General features: G+C 53.0%; 1 protein-coding gene across 2 annotated transcripts; it reads right to left on the minus strand.

Moving 5' to 3' along the window:
• Nucleotides 1-1,302: 1,302 nt before the first annotated feature.
• On the minus strand, nucleotides 1,303-14,075 carry ASGR2 (asialoglycoprotein receptor 2). 2 transcript variants are annotated; one of them, XM_064582614.1, is made up of 8 exons: nucleotides 12,299-14,075; nucleotides 8,783-8,902; nucleotides 8,479-8,574; nucleotides 7,835-7,906; nucleotides 7,612-7,698; nucleotides 7,385-7,530; nucleotides 3,367-3,473; nucleotides 1,303-3,140 (listed from the first exon to the last, which is right to left on the minus strand). In XM_064582614.1, exons 1-8 carry the CDS (start codon nucleotides 12,420-12,422, stop codon nucleotides 2,984-2,986), a joined length of 909 nt encoding a protein of 302 aa, XP_064438684.1. In that variant the 5' UTR covers nucleotides 12,423-14,075; the 3' UTR covers nucleotides 1,303-2,983. The 2 variants fall into 2 exon arrangements, with proteins under 2 accessions (XP_064438684.1, XP_064438683.1); XM_064582613.1 differs by lacking the exon at nucleotides 12,299-14,075 and having other exon boundaries at nucleotides 8,783-9,872.
• Between the last annotated feature and the right edge of the window lie 4,571 nt (nucleotides 14,076-18,646).

Raw genomic sequence — 18,646 nt, forward strand, 5'->3', positions numbered from 1 at the left:
TGAGATCATGACCTGAGTCACAACCAAGAGTCAGATGCTTAATCGATTGTGTCACCCAGGTGCCCCCATAATGTTGTTTTTTTTCTAAGGAGGGCTCCTCAAAACTGTGTACGCTTCAGGCCCCATAAAACTCACATTCACCCATGTGGCTCTAGGAATGAAGTGCAGCTCAGATCCTGGTTAGATGACCGTCAGTGTGTGTAGAAAATTAAACCCATGGGGCACCTGGGTGGCTCAGTCGGTTAAGCGTCTGCCTTCGGCTCAGGTCATGATCCCGGCCGGGGTCCTGGGATCGAGCCCCACGTTGGGCTCCCTGCTCGGCAGGAAGTCCACTTCTCCCTCTCCCACTCCCCCTGCTAGTGTTCCCTCTCTTGCTGTCTCTCTCTCTCGTTCTAGTAAATAAATAAATAAAATCTTTTTAAACATTTTTTTAAAAAGAAAATTATACCCAGGCTTTGTACAGTCAAGGATGACTTTGCAATAGGTTCAAAGCATACGAAGAAAAAAATTTTTAAAGTGAAACAATTATTAACTTCAGAAGAAACAGAAGTTGTGCAAGGAGCTAGAAACCAGATCATACCGCTGGGCTCAGCAGGTACCAGGGTCGACCCAGCCATAACCGATACGGATCCTGATTTAGGATTTAAATTAAAATTGTTGCAGACTGGGGCGCCTGGGTGGCTCAGATGGTTAAGCGTCTGCCTTCGGCTCAGGTCATGATCCCGGGGTCCTGGGATCGAGTCCCGCATCGGGCTCTTTGCTCCTTGGGAGCCTGCTTCTCCCTCTGCCTCTCTGTCTCTCATGAATGAATAAATAAAAAAATCTTTTAAGATTTTTTTTTAATTTATTTATTTGAGAGAGAGAGGATGAGAGAGAGCAAGCACATGAGAGGGGGGAGGGTCAGAGGGAGAAGCAGACTCCCCACCGAGCAGGGAGCCCGATGCGGGACTCGATCCAGGGACTCCAGGATCATGACCTGAGCCGAAGGCAGTCGCTTAACCGACTGAGCCACCCAGGCGCCCCTAAATAAAAATCTTTAAAAAAAAAAAATTGTTGCAGACTGAACGAGAAGATCATGCCCCGTCGACATGATAGAGAGTTACTAAGTAACACTCACAAGTGATCAATAAAGAAATACCCGTTTGCATCTATTATTTAGAAATTCTGATGTCAATGCTGGGAGACACAGCCAAAGCACCAAAAGCGAGCTTCTCTGAGCAGCAGGGGCGGCTGCCTCGAGCCCCACAAGACTTCAAGCTGCACGAATGATCAGTCCGACCACTTTTTGAAGGAGACGTCCTAGAGAACTTTGCAAGTGAACGCTAGGAAGTCTCAGCACCGTGCGAGGCTAGAAGCAGCAACCGCTTGAAATAGGACATGTGAAAACAGGCAAAAATAGCAGCTCGCCGTCCACTCTAGGGCATGTCTGAGTCACGTGGGGCACATCCATACGTTGGAACTCTCTACCGCTGCGAAGTTCACAGACATAAACTGGTCAGGGAACAGCAGAGGCTGGACGGACACCCTCAGGCCCGGGGAAGCAGGAGGAGCACGCGACCTAGTGATATGTTCTGCTGCATCCACGCAGGAACGCGGGAAACGTCCCGATGGGACGCGTGGAACGAGTGATTCCGTGGGTCAGCTGGACGGGACCACAGGGCGCCTCGGGAGTTGGTCAGACACGATTCTGAGTGTGTCTGGGGGCGTGTTTGGGGATGAGATGAGCATTGGAACTGGTAGAGCAGACTGGGCCGGCCGGCTCCGTTGGCTAAAGCCCTGATGGGAACAAGAAGACTGACCCTCCCGGGAGTAAGACAGAGTCCTTCCCGCCTGACCCCTCCACCCTGGGACCCGGGCTTTCTTGCTGGCTCGGGCTGCGATGGAAACATCCGCCCTCCCTGGGTCTTGAGCTTGCTGCCTTCACATGAAGCCACACCGTCGGCTCTCCTGGGTCTCATGCTTTGGACTCAGACTGGAACTGGGGTCACTGGCTCTCCGGGGTCTCCAGCTCACCCGCGCACCTGCAGAACCTGGGACTTGCCACCCTCCATAACCGCATGAGCCCATCCCTTGTAATAAATCTCTTTAATAAATCACACATACACAGACATACACATCCTGCTGGTTCTTTGGAGAGCCCTAATCCAATGGCCACAAAATAGTTAACTCTGGGAGAGGTGGGAGGCGTGAGGAGCATCCCTGTGTGTGTGAGAGAGACGCATTTTTTCCTAATAGTATATATTACTTTTGCAGTAAAAATAAAGCAACAACTCTAATTGCTTCAAGAACCTCTTAATATTGGCTTCAGAATGATTTTGGAAGGTGACATTTAGCCCCAGAGGAAGTGGCTGGTGATACCCTGTGCTAGAGAAAGGTCTAGATCTCTTAGGGGTCCAGAAGAGGTGGTCCCACGGCAGATAGGGGACAGCGTCTTACCGAACCCCATTCCCTTAGCAAGCATTTTCTGCAGCCCCCGTCAGCCAAACCACAGCTCCTGGGGTTGGGAGGAGCCCCGTTGTTCCCTGAAACCTCTTCTGGGGGAGATCCCCTGGGGTGGGGGGAGCTGCTTCCCCATGCAGTCCCTCCGGCCCCCACCTGCTGCCTCGAGCTGAGCATCTCTGCTCCAAACCCCCCTCCCCTCCCTGACCCGTGTCCCTTGGGATGGGGTCTCAAGGGGCAGCTGTCTAGGACTAAATCTGTCTCTTCCAGATGCCCCCCTCTTCTTTGCTCCCCACATCTCCCAGTTCCAAATGACCAGTCCATGCAATTTCAAATACTTGCATCTTCTTTCCCTACCCCATGGAGCGGGCTGAAAATTATAATCATGACAGTCACTTGCGGAAGGAGGCGGGACCTCAGTGTCTCTGGGGGTCTGTGATGCTCACAGCACACCCTCCCTCCTGTCTCGACCCCTCCCCTCTATTTTTCCTTTCTTCAAAATCCCCCCTGCAGAGAGCTGGGGGCGGGGCAGGGGGGCGGGCTCCTAAGCCGTGATGTTCAGCCTCATCTCGCACACCCAGCGTTGCACCTGCTTGCAGAAATTGTCGTTCCAGCGTCCATTCGCCTGGACTACCGCGCAGTCTTCACCTCCACCCACCTCATGCCCCTGCCAGTCATCTGGCTGAGTGGCCGCCCAGTTCCTAGGAAGGCAGGATGGAGCTCAAGCTCTGACCCCCAGCCCTGTGACGCTCACCCCCACCTCAGAAAAGCACAGCCGAGGAGGAGGGGTTCAGGGAGGGATGCAGCAGCCTGGGAGGGAGAGGGTTGGGAGTTTGGTCCCCGGGGGAAGGGTGGGAGTGTAATGGAGCAAAAGACCAGGGGGCTGGCCCCAGGCCAAACCAACAGGGCAGAGGGGAGGCCACTTACTTGTAGTTCTGCTGATAGTCTGTGCCATCCACCCATTTCCAGGTGCCCTCGCTGTCAGTGAGACCTATCCAGGCATTGAAGGGATTTGTGTGTTGGACAATGAATTTCTGGAAAACAGGAGGGAAGGAAGGTTCTAGTGCCTTGAACCTCCGTGCAGGCAGCTGCGGCTGCCTCCATCTTGTCCAGCCCCCTCTGTCCCCAGGCTGAAGCGTCCACTCCCAAAACAACTATTTTTGCTTTTTCTTCTGGAACTGGAGTTATTGCTGAGTGGAACTTTGCGGGGCTAAACCTCGTGCTAAGTGCTTTCCAAAGGTTATCTTATTTGATCCTTCAAGAGCTCTTTAAATTGGGCACCCTGGTGATTCACACTTCACAGGTGAGATTAAGGAACTCGAGGTAGTTGGTGGAACCCAGGAATTCCAGTGCTGGGGTTTGTGACCGCTCCCCCCGACTCAGCACCCCACCTCATTCCCAGCTCACAGCTGCTACCCCGACTCTCATCTTCTGGTGTCTTCTGCTCACGACCTCGAACTCTTGGAATCCTGACTCTGGCCCCTGCTGCCCCCATGGGACCCCAACACCCACTAAGGATCTCGGTTTCAGGGGCGCCTGGGTGGCTCAGATCGTTAAGCGTCTGATCTGACTTCAGCTCAGGTCATGATCCCAGGGTCCTGGGATCAAGCCCCACATCAGGCTCCTGGCTCAGCAAGGAGCCTGCTTCTCCCTCTCCCTCTGCCTCTCTCCCTGCTTATACTTTCTCTCTCTCTCTCTCTGTATCTCTGTGTCTCAAATGAATACATAAAATCTTAAAAAAAAGAAAAGATCTCGGTTTCACTTGCCTCTCAAGGGCATGTGCCCTGTTCCTCCTGGTCCTGCTTCTCTGTGTAGCTGTGATTTCTGGAGTTTTGTTGGGCCCTGGGCCTTTCAAGCTTGGACCCACTGCCCAGACCCCCTTATGACTTGGCTACATGGGGTCTGCAGTCTGAGGGAAATGTGTGAGGGCAGGGGTGGGGAGGAGGTGGTCTCTGAGACAGCTCCCCAGGACTCACGCACACCCCCGAGGACAACAGACCCCCACATGGCTTTCTCTTACAGAAGAGACTTTAGCCCCATGTTTTGGAAGGGTAGCAGTGGGAGAATATAGAGGAGACGGGGGGATGGCCTGATTAACATACACGCCTAGCCCTTCCCTTTGACAGCATGTGGAGGGTCTACAACCCCATTTGGAGGGAAATTTCCTAATTCCATTCGCTTCCTAGAGACCCCATAACGATTGCAGACCACCTCACTTGAGCACAGGTATGACAGCACCCTTGAATTAATTCTAGAATCCTGCCAACAGGACAGCATTCTGTGCATGAGGAGGCTGGGGGGCCTGCCCCACAAATTCAGAGGCGTCAACAGAGCTGGAGGGAAAGTGCTAGAGACCAGATGTTCTATTTGCTGCCACCTGCTGTCCCCACCCCCTCTTCCCGCTGCCACCGGAAGCTGAATGACCGAACGGAATACAGATCGCCGATATCCAGCCCTCTGGGTTGAAGACTGAGGGGAGGAATCAATAGTGCCAGGTGAATTCATCTCCCCTATTCCTGGGTATATAACAGGCAAGAAAGAATTGCACCCATTCAAAAAAATGGCGGGGGGGGGGCTGTGATCATGGAACTTATGCAAAATTAAAGAGGAGACGAATGATATAAAATATCAAAGAAGACATCCAAGAAGAAAGAGAACACAATGATAAGTGAAGGGAAGAAACCCAAGAGAAAGATTTGAGCCATGCAAAAAAGCCCAGGAACTTAGCAGAAAGCCAAGTCTGGGGCATGAACGATGGGCTTGAGGACAGGACTGCCACCCAGAGGGAAAGAGAAAGACAGAAGTATAGGGTGGGGGCTGTGGACAGCAGACAACAGAGGGACGTCTGGATGACCCGTTCCAGAAAAAGAAAGAGAACGCACAAGAAAAAAAAGTTCAAATTAAAATTATATTTAAGAATTTAGGAAACCTAAATTTACGAATTAAGAGGATGCTCCTGGCCCCGGAGGAAAATTACAGAGAGAAGGAGCAACACCAAGATATATCTGGACGAGGCTAATGAGATTCAAAGACAGAAAAGACTCCAACTATTCAGGCAAAATGCTTACGGAATCTCAGAGAGAAAAGAAGGAGGCATCATAAACTTCAAAGTTGCTAAGAGACTAGCTCTTCATTGCTCTCCGCACAAAAAAGTGAAAATCTGTGAAGGGCTAAGGGTGTTAGCTGATGTTGCTGGAGTAATTATATTGCAACATGCACATGTATCAAACCAACACATTGTACCCCTCAAACTTACACCATATTATATGTCAATTATATCTCAATTTTTTTAAAGATTTTATTTATTTATTCATGAGAGACAGAGAGAGAGAGAGAGAGGCAGAGGAAGAAGCAGGCTCCCAAGGAGCAGGGAGCCCGATGCGGGACTCGATCCCAGGACCCTGGGATCATGACCTGAGCCGAAGGCAGACGCTTAACCATCTGAGCCACCCAGGCGCCCCAATTATATCTCAATTTTTAAAAAAAGAACAAGGCGGGGCACCTGGCTGGCCAGTCGATAGAGCATGCAACTCTTGATCTCGGGGTTGTGAGTTCCAGCCCCATATTGGGCATGGAGCTTACTTACAAACAAACAAAAAAGAGGAGGCTTGGGGCGCCTGGGTGGCTCAGTCGGTTAAGCGTCTGCCTTCGGCTCAGGTCACGATCCCAGGGTCCTGGGGTCGAGCCCCACATTGGGCTCCCTGCTCAGTGGGAAGCCTGATTCTCCCTCTCCCACTCCCCCTGCTTGTGTTCCCTCTCTCACTGTGTCTCTCTGTGTCAAATAAATAAATAAATAAAATCTTTAAAAAGAAAAAAAAGAGGAGGCATGTGAAGAATGTAAGTAGACTGGTTTCCTCATCTTTCATATGGAAAGTTGTATGAACTCTTTGACGTTTTTTGAAGTCGATAAATTTTGGCCCATCGTTTAAAGTGATCAAAGTAATCACTAGTATAACCAAAAAGAAGCTACATGTAGTTCAAAATACCGTAGGGGAGAAAACAAAAAGAATACATCTCACACAGCAAACGTGAGAAAACAAAAGAAGAATATCGACAGAAAGAAAAAAAAAAAGACAGGCTTGAGGTTAAATATGTCTGTTAAAAACAAATGTAAATGAGATACATATCTATTAAAAGAGAAGACTCTTACTCAGTTTTTAAAAATTGGAAACAACACGTATTCACAATCCGTAGGAGAAATTCCTTTATATATTTATATATTTATAATGTATATGTTTATCTATATATTTACATATTTACTTAGTATTTGATATATACAAATACATATATTGGATATATATTTGATAAATGTATTCTGGCAACATGTACTGTTTCCTTAGTCCCCTCATCTCTCCCTCCCTCGAAGGGGATAAGAGTGCCTGCCCGTGGGGTCGTGAGGATTACAGGTAAATATATGGAAGTGTTTCTCACCGAGCGAAGACTTTTGCCAGTCACATCCTCCTTTTTGAAAAAATGTCTCCACCTATCCTAACGGCTTGGCTGTCCCCTGCAAACTCTGGTGTTGGGGTTGTGGCCGGTGGTGGCAGCAGGCAGGGGAGACCAGGAACTCTTTGGAGGGGGGACCCAGTAACCCATGGCAGGTGTGTCTCTGGGAATTCTACCCGCTCTGTCCCTTTCGCCCAGTGACCACCCATCCACATGCAGCAAGAAGGCGCTGAGCCCTGGCACTGTGTTCTCCACCCAAGCCCGTGGCCCTTCAGCTCATTCCGTCCGGAATTCTGTCTCCCCACCTGCCGCTCATCACCTGCTCACCTGGCTCCTGGCTCCAATAATGTCCCACCTCTTAAAATCAGTGGCTGCTTCGCCATGAACTTCCCAGGGCTCTCCCAGACCTCCGCCTCTGGACTCTTCCTCTGGTTAAAAACTGAGAAGAAAGCAGCCTGACCCAGCCTCCCAGCTGCACCCCGGGAAGGTGCAGTCTCACCTGCTCCTCTCTGGAGTTGATGACCACCAGGTGCGCGCTCTCCAGCTGGCAGTACCTGTCGGCGTCCTCCCAGGTCTTCCCGGAGCCCGAGAACCAGTAGCAGCTGCCCCCGTACTCCAGCCAGTTAGGGGGGCAGCACTGTGTGCCTGCGGGGGCGGGGGCCCGGGGAGGTGAGAGCCCGCCGGCGGGTGCAGGCGCACCGGGCGGGAGGCCCCCTCTGTCCCTACCATTGCTCTGGAAGAAGGCCATCTGACAAGTCAGGATGCGCAGGTCCATGGGGAAGTGCTTCAGGTGCAGGAGCAAGGCGGCGTGATCTAGGGCGTGGCATGGGGGGCGGGATGTGGGCGGTGGGGGTGCCCACCTGCCGGGACCCCCCACGGCGCGCCAGCCTCGGGACTGGGGACACGCAACACGCAACATGCACACACTCAAGGTCGGGGGGTCTCTGACCTGCTTTCAGATCCCTCTGCTGTTTCTCCAGCTTGGCTTCCAGAGAGATCAGCTGGTGACTGGCACTGCGCCCTGAGAAAGAGGAAGGCTCGCCCATCTCCCTCCCTTCTGCCTCCTTAACGGCCCTCCATCCGCGCCCACCCGAGCCTCCCTGACTCCACCCCGTCCCCACAGTGGCTTGCCAAGGCACACACCTGCGCCGGCCGCTCTCCTGCTTCAACCCCCTCCGCAGGTCCCCATGTTCTCAGAACAGGGCCTCTCTTCATTAGCACGAGGTCCCTGCCTGCGGGACCGGCCCCTAACCGCCTCTCTGCCCAGCCCTCGCCACTTCGCCCCTGCCACACTGCAAAGGGTCACATGGGAATGGACGGTAGTCTTCCTCACCTCCTGGCTTTGCAGATTCTGTTCCCGCTACCTGGCACGAACCCCCATCGTCTTCACCTGCCTGTTCATCCTTCAGGCTCCCTCGGCCCAGGGATCAGCGTCCCTGGACGCCCTGCCCAGCTTCTCGGGCTGGGTGTCGTGCCCCCAGCACCCCAAACACGCCCCTCCTGCAGACGGGGCACCGGGCGTCCGGCACCGAGCGCAGCCAACCCAGCGCGCGGATAAGCCGCAGCCCCTGCCTCACCGGAGCCTCCACGCACCATGGGAGAAGAGAGTGCCGATCTCCGACAGGACGCCGTGGGAGAAGTGGCTGAAGTTTTCCTTTAGGATGCGCAGCTCCTCTTGCAGCTGTGCTCCTGGCCAGGGGACAGAGGGAACAGGACAAAGTGGGGAGGGCTGCGTCCGGCCTCACAGCCCCCCCTGTCCGCGTCCCCGCCCCCTCCCGGCCCCATCACCGCCCCACAGCTGTCCCAGCGCTGCTCCTTGCTGCCCTCTCGCTGCGCTCCCCGATCTCGTGGCCCCCGGCTCGGCGCCCCCCTCCCGGCCGGCCCCGGCGACCCTCACTTTGGGACCCAATCACGCAGATGGCCGCCAGCAGCAGGACGTTGAAGCCCAGGACGAGCAGACTGAGGCGCAAGGTGGAGCAGAAGCGCCGCAGCAGAAGGGGCGGCTGCGTGGGGGTCCCTGCCGGAGAAGAAGGGGCGTCAGAAGGAGGGGCCTGGGGAGGGGGAACCCAGAGAGTGGACGTATGGGAGACCCCGGGGGAACGGAAGTCTGAGGAGGCACATTCCCCGGGTGGGTGGGAGGGAAGTAGGTGGGGGCTGGTTGTGCAGGGAGTCACTGGGCTTTGACCCCAGGGGCCAGGCATTGCACACGCGCGCATTTGCACACTCGCCGCCCCATGAACACAGGCAGACACGCACACACACCAACACAGGTAAGTGCAACACAAAGCACAGGGCCCACGATAGTTCACATCATCTGTGCGCAAAGCCCCGCTCCCGGACCTGGGGTACCGGGGTCCAGGCCCTGTGTCCTTCTCACAGTCCATGCCTGGGCCGCTCAGACAAGTCCCAAACCGCAAGGACAGACCCCTCATTCCTTACTGCGGGTCATTCCACCGCAGACGGCTCCCTGGGGTCTGCCCTCCCAGCCCCCGTCCTTCTCCTCTGGCATTTCCCTCTGCCCTGGGGCCCCCAGAACCCCTCGCTCCACCACCAACTCTCCCCTCTAGCTTCAGCAGAACCTCACAGAAACCTCTCCCTGCCCTTGGCCAGACTGAACCCCAACCCCCCCACGCGTGCACCCTCCTCTCATTTCACTGTCCCGCTCAGAGCTGTGCACGTGCTCACTGAGGCACACGTTCACATGTCTCCTCACACGTATACACACAGACACACACGATCTCACACACTCACAAACACACCCCCCGCTTTTGCACCGTCCCCCTGCAAACAAGATGCTTCCTCTTCGGCTCAGACCCCACCTTCCTGTCTGCTCGCTGCCATGACACCAGGCACCTCTGCGTGGTCACTCCCTGTGAGTGACCACCCAGAACTCTTGAAATCCTCACACCAATGACTGTCACCTTCCCCCCACCTTCAGACACACTCAGGACCCCATGTTGACTCAGAGAGGCCATGTCTCTGACCTCCACTGCCCGCTCCCCCTCTCTGAGCACAGCCTCCCCTCCGCACACCCTTCCCCTCCCACCCTCCCCATCCTCTGGGCATCTCTCCATCCAGAAGGCCTCCCTGAGCACGGTCTTCCCCACCCAGCCAGGACCCCGTGGCTGAGTCTGACTGTTCTCTCAAACCCTGTCCACTGCCCTTGTCCTGCTTCCCAACCTGACCCATGATCCAGAAACCCCAGTTCTGGGCTAGCTCGGCGATCTATGCCCGCACCTCCACTCTGAAGTCGGACCGCCTGTGGCTGAGTCCAGCTGTGCCCCCAGCTAGCTCTGAGATCACGCGCAAGTCACTCGACCGCTTGGTGCCTCAAATTTTCTCATGTCCACTTCTAGTATCTAAAATAGCCAGACTCACAGACATCAAGAGTAGAAGGGTGGTTGCCAGGGTCTGGGGAAACGGGAGTTGCTGTTCAATGGGTGTAAAGTTTTGGTTATGCAAGACGAGTAAGTTCCAGACATCTGTGGTATATCCTTACACCTGCACTGATGTGTGCTATGGTGCAGAACTCATATTGAGTATTCTTATCACAACTTTTAAAAATGGGGGTAAGGGGGCGCCTGGGTGGCTCAGTTGGTTAAGCGACTGCCTTCGGCTCAGGTCATGATCCTGGAGTCCCGGGATCGAGTCCCGCATCGGGCTCCCTGCTTGGCAGGGAGTCTGCTTCTCCCTCTGACCCTCCTCCCTCTCATGCTCTCTGTCTCTCATTCTCTCTCTCTCAAATAAATAAATAAAATCATGGGGCACCTGGGTGGCTCAGTCGGTTAAGCGACTGCCTTCGGCTCAGGTCATGATCCTGGAGTCCTGGGATCGAGTCCCACATCAGGCTCCCTGCTCGGCAGGGAGTCTGCTTCTCCCTCTGACCCTCCCCCCTCTCATGTGCTCTCTCTCATTCTCTCTCTCTCAAATAAATAAATAAAATCATGGGGCGCCTGGGTGGCTCAGTCGGTTAAGCGACTGCCTTCGGCTCCGGTCATGATCCTGGAGTCCCGGGATCGAGTCCCGCATCGGGCTCCCTGCTCGGCAGGGAGTCTGCTTCTCCCTCTGACCCTCCCCCCTCTCATGTGCTCTCTCTCTCAGTTTCTCTCTCTCAAATAAATAAATAAATAAAATATTAAAAAAAAAAAAGTCCCGGGTTGAACTCCTAGGCATGAAACTACAATGCCTGAAATGGAAAATCCACTGGGTAGAATTAGTGGAAGATGAGACTTCAATAAAGATTAGTGAACTTGGAGACACAGCAATAAGAACTATATAAAAAGAAACACTGAAAGAGAAAAGAATTAAAAAACAACAACAACAGGGAGAGCATCCGTGAGCTGTGGGGCCATGAATACATGCATAATTACAGTCCTTGAAGGAGAAAGGAGCAGGGAGGGGGGCAGGAAAAGGGGTTTTGAGGAAACAGTGGTTGAAACATTGCCAAGCTGGCGGAAAACTGCAGGCTTCTAGAGCGCTGGGAAAGGCAGAAGCCTGTCCTGGAAAAGCAGGTGCTGTCCATCAGGTCTTTTGGGGTGAGCTCCCTCCTCTGTGAAATCCAAAACCTCTCAACTCTGTCCAAGCCTCCTGCTTAAACTGAATCCTCTCACCCTCAGAGGATCCGACAATATCCAAAATCATCCCAAGTGTTCACTACATACCAGGCATCACATGGGCACTGAGGACGCACAGGGTGTGATTCATGTCGCCCCTGACCACCCCCCGCTCACCACCCGGGAAGGGAGAAGCCGTGGGTGGGGACGCCTGTCCCTCCTGCTGCCTTTGCCCTGATCAGCTCCCACCCTCCCGCTGTCTGCCAGCCTCGGGAATGAGGGCCCCCCTCCCAGCCCAGGCTAACCAACCCCCTCCCTGAGCTCCTGTCTCCATGGAGCCTCGCTCCATCACGAGACCCCCTCCCCGGCTCCTGGCTCCTGCCCTTCAGCTCAGATCTCTCTCACCTGAAAACAGTTCCCAGACACTTGAGTCTTCCTTCAGGAGTTGCTAGAGAAAGATCTAGGCAGGGCGCTTAGGGGAGTGGGGGTCTCCCGGGATCTCTCTGTGCCCATCCCCCATCCCCCAACCCTCCCACATACACACCCTCCTGCTGCATGTGCTTTCCTTGCACACACACACACACACACACACATGTGCACACGCGCACGCGCACCCTGCTCAGGTTGGGAGGAAGGGGGACAAAGTCATCTCCAGCTTTGAGTTATTCCCTTGCCCTCAGGGGCCCCGGGGGGAGGGGCGGGTAGTGAGCAAGGTGAGGTCGGGGGCAAGCAGAGGAGACGGGCGTCCTACACCCAGAGAAGCCCTGTCCCTGGTCTCAGGTGAATGTGACCTCAGCGAGACAGAGAGCCACCAGCAGCTAGATGGAGGGGGAGTGAAGCCCCAGAAACCGGACACTCACCTACGCAGAACCTGTCTCCTCTCCTGGGGTTGTGCCCACGAGGGCCCGGGCCCTCACCTCCACCCAGTGGGTGGTCATTGTCCTCGGAGTCCAGCTGCTGGATGTCTTGAAAGTCCTTGGCCATGCCAGGTCCAGGGCTGGAGCTGGGTTGGGCTGAGGTTCCCCTTAAGGCTGGGGCTGAGCTCGGGGCTAAGGCTTGTGCTAAGATGCTACTTTGGGCAGAGGCTGATGATGGGGTTGGATGTAGGGTGGGAGCACGTTGGGTTGGGTCTAAGGTTGGAGGTGAGTGTGGGGCAGAAATACAGCTGGGTCCTGTCCCTTCTCAGGAGACTGCTCGGGCCTTGACGTGGCCAGGAGCCCTCCTTCCACACTCATGGACCAAACCACCCCCCATCCATCTGGCCCCCGCTGTCCCTGAACAAGGGTCTCCTCAATACCGAATATCCCCCAGTCCCACCTGCCTCCCCCAGCTCGGTTACCTGTGAAAGGTATGGAGGGCTGACTCCCCGGTGGCTCGGGTGGCCCAGGCCCCAGGGCAAGGAGGGGCTACAGCGAGAAGTGGAGCAGGTGGAACCAGGAGGGGCTGGTCCAGGCGAGGCCCCTGAGTCCCTGTGTCCCAGGGTCCACGTGGTTCTAACCTGGCATCTCCTGCCCCCGGGACTTTGGACAGTAAATAGAAGCGGAAACGGGGTTGGAACTCAGGCAAAGCGTGGCGGGGGCGTGGGGACACGACTGTCTCCGTTCTTCCCAGAGAAAGGGGTCTCCTGGCCTCTCCCCCCTTCACCCCCACACGCCGGCCACCTCGCTCCTCACCGCACAGTTCGGAGGGGTCCAGGCCAGGAGGGGCTGGGGGGCAGTTCACAGGGTCCCATCTGCCCCTCCCCCCTTTCCCTCCCTGCCCCCGGATTTCCCAGAATTGCTGGTGTCTCCAAATATCCCTGGCAGGGATCAGAGGGGCCGGTTCTCTGCTCTTGCCCAACGTGCGCAGGCTCAGCAGCCAGGCTCCCCGGCTCGGGGCTGGGGGGCATCGCTGTCCAGGGAATAAGGCCCCTCCAGGACCAGGGGCACAGGGGGGCGGAGGCAGGAGGCAGCCCTCCCTGGGCAGAGGGATCCGACCTCACCAAGCCCCTTGCGTGGCCCGGGCAACATGAACCTTCTGACCCCCGCCAAACGGGCCGCCGGCCAAGGGCAGAGTTTCTCTTCTTCCACTAAGCCTTCGTGCTGAAAAGGGAAGGAGAGGCCTGAGTGTTCGGGCGGCAACTTTCTGACACACACAGTATCCCTCTGTGAGGGACACACACACGCACACATTTGTGTGTTTTACTTTCTTCTGAATTCCTGGCACCCGGCACATAGTAGGTGTTCAACTAGTACTTACTGAATAAGTGAAGGAATGGATTCTCGCATTATTGACATGAAAGTCTCGTTGAACAATGTAAACCTTGCTCCTTGCGTCCTAGTTCGTGACCAACTGAGGTGAGTTTCCCAAACCACTAGTGGGCCGCTAATCAAAGTCTGGAAAACACCGCTGGGAGGCGCGAGTCTTGGTGGGGATGTGGTTTTAGTTCTAAGATTTGGGTAAGAGCTTACCAAGCGGATTACCTACTGCAGGCCAAGGTTGACTGACTGCCATCTGGGGATGGGGCCGGGCGGTGGGGAGGGGTTCTTGCTGGCCACGCACCTCAACGGAACTGATTCCAAGTTTTGGGGCTCAACCCCCATACCCCCTCCTGGGGAGAGAGTGCAGGGAACACGAGAGACATGCTCTGCCTCCTTCTCTTTCTCCCTGTTTGAAAGTCAGCATCTTTCTTTTTTTTTTTTTTTTTAAGATTTTATTTATTCATTTGAGACACAGAGATACAGAGAGAGAGAGAGAAAGCATGAGCAGGGAGAGAGGCAGAGGGAGAGGGAGAAGCAGGCTCCTTGCTGAGCCAGGAGCCCGATGTGGGGCTCGATCCCAAGACTCTGGGATCATGACCTGAGCCGAAGGCAGACGCTTAACCATCTGAGCCAGCCAGGCGCCCCGAAAGTCAGCATCTTAATTTACCAAAAGTTGACGTACACTTTCTGAAGGTTTCATACGGTCTTGTCACTTTTTTGTTGGGTTTTTCTGATTTGGGTTATGGAATCCTGTTTTATTTGATTGATTTTGGTTTGGGATTTTTATTTTTATTTTATTTTTTTGTACCCCAAGCACAGAAAATTAGGTTAGTTGTAGTCCTGAGTTCATGATACGCCATCTTCCCCAATCTCCCCTCCTACTTTCCCTCCTCCATCCGGTTCCCCCAAACCAATTCTACGCTCCACAGGCAGCCAAAATGGCGTGCTTGCTGTATGTGACGGTCTCCGAAGATGGTGGCCATCAGCTTCTTCCCTCACTGTACATGCAAGTCACACCACCCACCCAGAGCTAGAGTCTGTTTCCCTCCCCTTGAATCTGAGCGAACTTCGCAACTTGCCATGGCCAGTAGAAAGTGCTAGAAGGGACATTCTGCCAGTTCTGGGCTCAGCCTTCAGAGACCTGGAAGGTTCAGTTTTCAGGGTTGGACACAAACCACCACGCTTTAAGGAAGTCCAGCTATCCTGCTAGAGAGAGAGAGGCCTGGCCTGGGCTGGGGGTGGGGAAGTAAGACACGATATGGAGATTGAGAGACAGAGAGAGGCCACACAGAGGAGTGCTGAGGCCCGAGGATGCGTGAACAAAGCCTCCGGGCCTCTCCCTGCCCAAATTTCTGGCCCTAGAGAATATTAAGAAATAATGAGTAGAGGGCGCCTGTGTGGCTCAGTCGGTTAAGCGACTGCCTTCGGCTCAGGTCATGATCCTGGAGTCCCTGGATCGAGTCCCGCATCGGACTCCCTGCTCAGCAGGGAGTCTGCTTCTCCCTCTGACCCTCCTCCCTCTCATGCTCTCGGTCTCTCATTCTCTCTCTCGCAAATAAATAAAAATAAAATCTTTAAAAAAAAAAAAAAAGAGGGGCGCCTGGGTGGCTCAGATGGTTAAGCGTCTGCCTTCGGCTCAGGTCATGATTCCAGCGTCCTGGGATCGAGCCCCGCATCGGGCTCCCTGCTCAGCAGGGAGCCTGCTTCTCCCTCTCCCTCTGCCTCTCTCCCTGCTCATGCTCTCTCTCTCTCTCTGTATCTCTGTGTCTCAAATGAATAAATAAAAAAAAAAAAGAAAAAGAATGAGTAGTCCTCTGTTTTAAGCCACTGAATTTGGGGTTGGTATGTTATGTATCCATAGGTAATGCAAAGAGTATCTACGCCTCAACAGGAATCTTTATAAAATACGCGGTGGGTTTTGTGTGCCCTCTCTGTTATATACCGAAATGGAATTTTCATAAGTCTTTTGTTCCTGACCTTCTTCACCCAACAACAAATGTTTAAGATCTGTCCATGTTGCTATTTGTACATCTGGCTTGTTGCTATGAGCCTGTGTGTGGTATTCACTGGTGTGGATCAATCATGGTTTATTTACCCAGTCCTCCAGTCATGAACCCTAAGATGTCGCCAATCCCCAGCTACCACGATTAACACCGCGGTCAGTGTTCTCATCATGTTCCCATGAGGACCTACGCGAGAAGTTCTCCGGGAACCACATCCAAGAATGAAATCGCTGGGTCACAGAAACTTCTCACACTTCATTCCAAGCATACGCACATTCTTGCACTGATGAGATCATATCCACAAGATTTTTTTTTTTAGTAGTCTTTGCTCCCTTTATTTCTTTGCTTAGCTGGTCCACTGCCTCCCTTTCACACCCCCTCACAACATCTTCCATCCCTGCTCCTTCTATGAGAATATTAATAACCCAGAAATTATCTTTCTGTCTTCTCTTGGCTATTAAGGGTTTGTCATGTTCCTGGGTGGATCTAGAGGAGACCTTCCCTGCAAAGGACACCCAGGGTCAAATTATGAAATCAACAAAGCATTCTGGTGCTCGATTTCACCGCGTCTTGTCAGGGCGCCCATTTTCCAGAATGGCTGTGCTGGGTGACTCCCCACCACCAGCCCATGAGGGTCCCCTCCCTTCTGGTCCACCCTTCCCAACTCGATATTATTCAACTTCCCAACTGCTGCCAATCTGCTGCCATCTTCCTACTCTCTCATTCCACATTTCTAGTTAAGAGTGGGCTTGGACACTTCCTCATCTATGTGTGAATCATTTGGGTTTCCCCTTGTGTGAGTTGCTTTCTCATATCAGTCATCTATCTTCCTCTTGGGTTTCCTGAATTCATGTTGTGGATTAACCAGAATTTCCAGTATATTCTGTCCTAGATACTTGTTCAGAAAGCAAGAAAGATCTTTTGAAAATAAAAAAAATGATAATAATATTGCTGACGTCAAAAAATTAGTAGGAGCTTTGGAAGATAAATTCCAGGGAAGAGAGAGAGGGAGAGAGAGAATAACCAAAAGAACAAAGAGATAAAAAGAAAAATTATGTTAATGAGAAATCAGCTAAATTGGGGGACTTTCTCCCCTGGCCTCATGTTTCCGCATATATTTCTTTCTTTCTTTTTTTTTTTTTTAAAGATTTTATTTATTTATTTGACAGAGAGAGACATTAGCGAGAGCAGGAACACAAGCAGGGGGAGTGGGAGAGGGAGAGGCAGGCTCCCCGCCGAGCAGGGAGCCCGATGCGGGGCTCGATCCCAGGACGCTGGGATCATGACCTGAGCCGAAGGCAGACGCTTAACGACTGAGCCACCCAGGCGCCCTCCGCATATATTTCTCATCAGGGAAAGTCTCTGGGCCTCCCCCCCAACCCCCCAGCCCCCCAGCCCCTCACTCCTGCCCAGGGGAGAAAGCCTGCCTTGCCGGGCTGCCTTCCGCCCAACTTATAATCTGCTCTCTGCGGGGAAGGCCGCCTGGCCAGCCCTGCCTGCCACGGGGCGGATAGTTCTGCCTAATTCTTGGATGAAATCTTAACAAGTCCTTCTGATTTAAGGTTTATTTTGTTTTGTTGTTTTGTTGGTTTTGATTTAAGGTTTTCAGCCAAATCCACTTTTCACCGCCTATCAGCAATAAAGCTAACATCTCCATATTCACGTGTCTGTCTACTGCGTCCTCGTTCTCAACTGGTTTCAAACTTCAGAGGAGAACAGGCTCTTCTTTTATTAGCCCCGTAGAACCTCCACAGGTAACATAAAAGATCAACGTGGAGAACCAACATCCCCCTCGTAGGAGTTCTAGTAGGAAAAGCAGGAAGTCAAAGTGAGAAAGTTGTTGAAGAAATAATTCAAGAAAGTTTGTTAGAATTAAAACGTTGAGCCTCCAAATTCAGATGACCTACGAATTGCTCAGCTTTCCTCTGAAGAATGACCCAGCACGCACCATCATGAAATTTCAGAATACCAGGGATGGAGAGAAGGTTCTGGAAGCTACTAGAGAGGGAGAAAAATCACCTACAAAGAAACAAGAATGAGCATGGATCCCACTCATCAGCTGTTACATTCAACACTGGGGGGACGCCAGGGTGATGCACACGCTCCATCTTCCAGGGGAAATTTCCTTCATCCAAGAACGGTAGAGTCAAATGATCATCGGCGTAAGAGAGTGGAATAAACCACTTCCAGACCTGTCTGTGTCAGAACATTTATCTCCTACCGCTACCGTGTTAGGAAATGCCATAGAAAGCGAGCGAAGAATCCAAAAACAAGACATGCAGAACATCTCCATAGGAGCCTTTTTCATTATTCTCGAATAAAATCTTTTTTTTTTTAAGATTTTATTTATTTATTTGAGAGAGAGAGAATGAGAGACAGAGAGCATGAGAGGGGGTAGGGTCAGAGGGAGAAGCAGACTCCCTGCCGAGCAGGGAGCCCAACGCGGGACTCGATCCCGGGACTCCAGGATCATGACCTGAGCCGAAGGCAGTCGCTTAACCAACTGAGCCACCCAGGCGCCCCAATTCTCGAATAAAATCTTATGCAACTCTTTCTCTCTGCCTACGGGTTGGCTTTTCTTCTCATAACACAAACTAGTGAAATACAAGGGTCTGTCCTTGAAAATGCAAGTTGTCCTGAGGAACATGGGGTCAGTGGTGGCCGAGTCCGTCAAGCACTGAGCAGGTGCCTGGTAGGGCTGGATCCTGCCCAGGCAGAAGGAATGGTAAAGGACTCTTGTCTTGGCCCCAGCAGTCTGTGAAGGAAGGTCTTCTCAACCCTAGCAGTTGTGTATAATTCCATCTATTCAAATCCGACCAAATAAAATGTGGGATGGATTACATGAAATCCAGGAAATGGGAGCTGTGACTTTAATCCCATCTTTAGCAACTAGAACAAGGGCTCAGGACTTCTCACTGTGGCTCCTGGTCCCTTATCCCAGTCTCAGAGCTCAGACCAGTAAGAA

This window comes from Mirounga angustirostris, unplaced genomic scaffold (assembly GCF_029215605.1).
Source record: "Mirounga angustirostris isolate CCGP_5_RB_7025 unplaced genomic scaffold, mMirAng1.0.hap1 SCAF_17, whole genome shotgun sequence".
NCBI lineage: Eukaryota > Metazoa > Chordata > Mammalia > Carnivora > Phocidae > Mirounga > Mirounga angustirostris.